Consider the following 2,423-nt stretch of genomic DNA (forward strand, 5'->3'; position numbering starts at 1 on the left):
CCACCAACACAATGAACCAGTTCCACCAACACGATGAACCAGTTTCTCCAACACGATGAATCGTTCCCACCAACACGATGAATCGTTCCCACCAAAACGATGAATCGTTCCCACCAACACGATGAACCGTTCCTACCAACACGATGAAACGTTCCCACTAAGACGATGAACCTCTCCCACCAACACAATAAATCGTTCCACCAACACGATGAACCTTTCCCAACAGCATGTGTACCTTCTACAGACATCTGAGCGAGTCCTGCAGGATGACTGAAAACTTAGAGACGAGCTTGATGGAAAGCTGGAGTCCATCAGCAGACCTGCGGTCAGTTTCTCTGGTTCTCTGCGGCTTCACTTACCTTCACCAACAGATTCAGCATCTTCTGGCATGATGCTGAGATGGAACCTTCCTTGTTGGACTTTCGGATCAGTTTGACCGGTCCAGTGTTGTAAACCGTCTGGTTAACGAAGGCCAGCTTGTCTGTCTCCTTCAGTCTCAGCTGCTTCAACATGTCCTTGTTAATGGTCCTAAATTAAACCACAGCAGGAGCAGTTAGGAGTTAGGAAATATAAGGAGGAGTTAGGAGATGTAAGGAGGAGTTAGGAGATGTAAGGAGGAGTTAGGAGATGTAAGGAGGAGTTAGGAGATGGTACCTGCGGCTGAACTTGCTCCTGATGTTTTTCAGGTTGGCCTTCTTCTTCTTGAGGCAGACGGGTGCAGTCATAGCGTCCACAGTGTCAGCGCCTGCTGAGATTTTAGCTCCACCCACCAGATTATCTCCTCCCCCAGCATTGCCACTCCTGCTGGTTTCCATAGAAGTCATGAAATCCTTCACCAGAACTTCCTCCTCAAACTCTGGCAGAAGTGTTTATGTCATTAAAACTTGGCATGTTTTCTTTGTGTGATTGTGCAAGTCAGTTCACTCACCCGGCTGGAACTCCTTCTCATCCAGAAACTCAGGCAGCGAGCACAGCATGGCCTTGTACTTTGGAAGCTGCCAGAAACTTCCCTCTCTGACTTTGACCAGAGTCAGGAGCTCCACTTTATTGCTCATGTCATGGTTGGAGATCAGATGTTTTTTGGCTCCAAGATTATCAATAACTGATTTGGTTTCAGCTAAAAACATTTTCTGCAAAGACAAAATGGGACGAAAAACATCCGTGTCAGAAGTTTTTTCACTGCAGGCTACAGCCAAGTCATACGACTCCCAAACCTGAATCTGAACCACAACCAGAACCTGAACCCAAATATGAACCCAAACCTGAACCTGAACCTCAGTCTGAACCCAAACCTGAACCTGAACCTAAATGTGAACCCAAACCTGAGTGAGTAAAATAATCCTAGGAAGAAACAAATAAGGAAAAGAATGGGGAAACTAAATTATTGAAAATACTTGGTTTTTATTAGTTTATACATTTGCTCATGTATTTCATCATTCTATTCCAGATTTATTCTTTTATGTGGCATTCCTTACTAAACCGCTAATGCATAGAGATGACCCATTATTCCCAGATTTCCTCCACAACAACTCTGAATAGAAACAGGAACATGCATTAACACATTTTCATCTCACCAGGTCTTCCCGGCTCCCTGATTGCTTTACTTTGGTCCAGCTCCAGTCAGTGGTCCAGCTCCAGTCAGTGGTCCAGCTCCAGTCAGTGGTCCAGCTCCAGTCAGTGGTCCTCCTCAGTCTCCTCTACACTGCAGCTTTAGTGGTGAGACGATGAACTGTGAAATATTTGCTGCAGCAGGAGGTTTTGTAGAGTTTCCTGGTCCTGCCCTCTCAGCCACCGATGCAGCATACCAATGAGGTCCTTCCACAACACAGGAAGTGAGGAAGTGCTGAATGTGGAAGACCAGGGGGGGTATTTACCAGCTGGATGGGAGCGCAACTGGTGGATGGTCTCAGTTTGACTGGGCTGTAAGACTGGAACCAGCTCAGATTCTCTTTGCAGAAACACATTTAAAATCCCACTACTGGCAGTGGGAAAGATTTCAGTAACTAAGCAGCATTAAAACCCAGTAAAATGGTTTTCGTTCCATTTTAAGAAACAAAGTCATCATTTTAGTTGGTGACAAACACAACCTGTTTGTTTTTGTCCCGGCTGTAGAGATGAGTCACAGCCTCTTTTAACTCTACAGGGGAAAATGACACACCAACTCCAGAGAAACATGACAAACTCTTCATTTCTTTCTTTCTACCCTGGCCTCTCCGGCGCGGTGGCAGCAGGATGATGGTCTGGCTGCTGTGTTGAGTTGAACTAATTTCCTCTGCCAGGAGAGGCTTCTGGATCTGGGGCTCCCCTTAAGTCCTGGTTGTTATTCTTCATTAATATTTTAAAATATGTTGTTGCTTCTAACTGCTGGACCACAGAAACAGAATGAAAACGGTGGATAGAGGAGAAAAAATAGAAAAAAGGAG

General features: G+C 45.4%; 1 protein-coding gene across 1 annotated transcript; it reads right to left on the reverse strand.

Annotated features, from left to right (window-relative positions):
* Window positions 1–260: 260 nt before the first annotated feature.
* Window positions 261–2,167, reverse strand: LOC121630041. Its single transcript, XM_041970077.1, has 4 exons — window positions 1,575–2,167; window positions 929–1,130; window positions 655–856; window positions 261–528 (listed from the first exon to the last, which is right to left on the reverse strand). The coding sequence occupies exons 2-4, from the start codon at window positions 1,125–1,127 to the stop codon at window positions 327–329; spliced, it is 603 nt and encodes a 200-aa protein (XP_041826011.1). The 5' UTR covers window positions 1,128–1,130; window positions 1,575–2,167; the 3' UTR covers window positions 261–326.
* Window positions 2,168–2,423: the final 256 nt, after the last annotated feature.

The sequence above is a fragment of the Melanotaenia boesemani genome, chromosome 19 (genome assembly GCF_017639745.1).
Source record: "Melanotaenia boesemani isolate fMelBoe1 chromosome 19, fMelBoe1.pri, whole genome shotgun sequence".
In the NCBI taxonomy this organism is placed as follows: Eukaryota; Metazoa; Chordata; class Actinopteri; order Atheriniformes; family Melanotaeniidae; genus Melanotaenia; species Melanotaenia boesemani.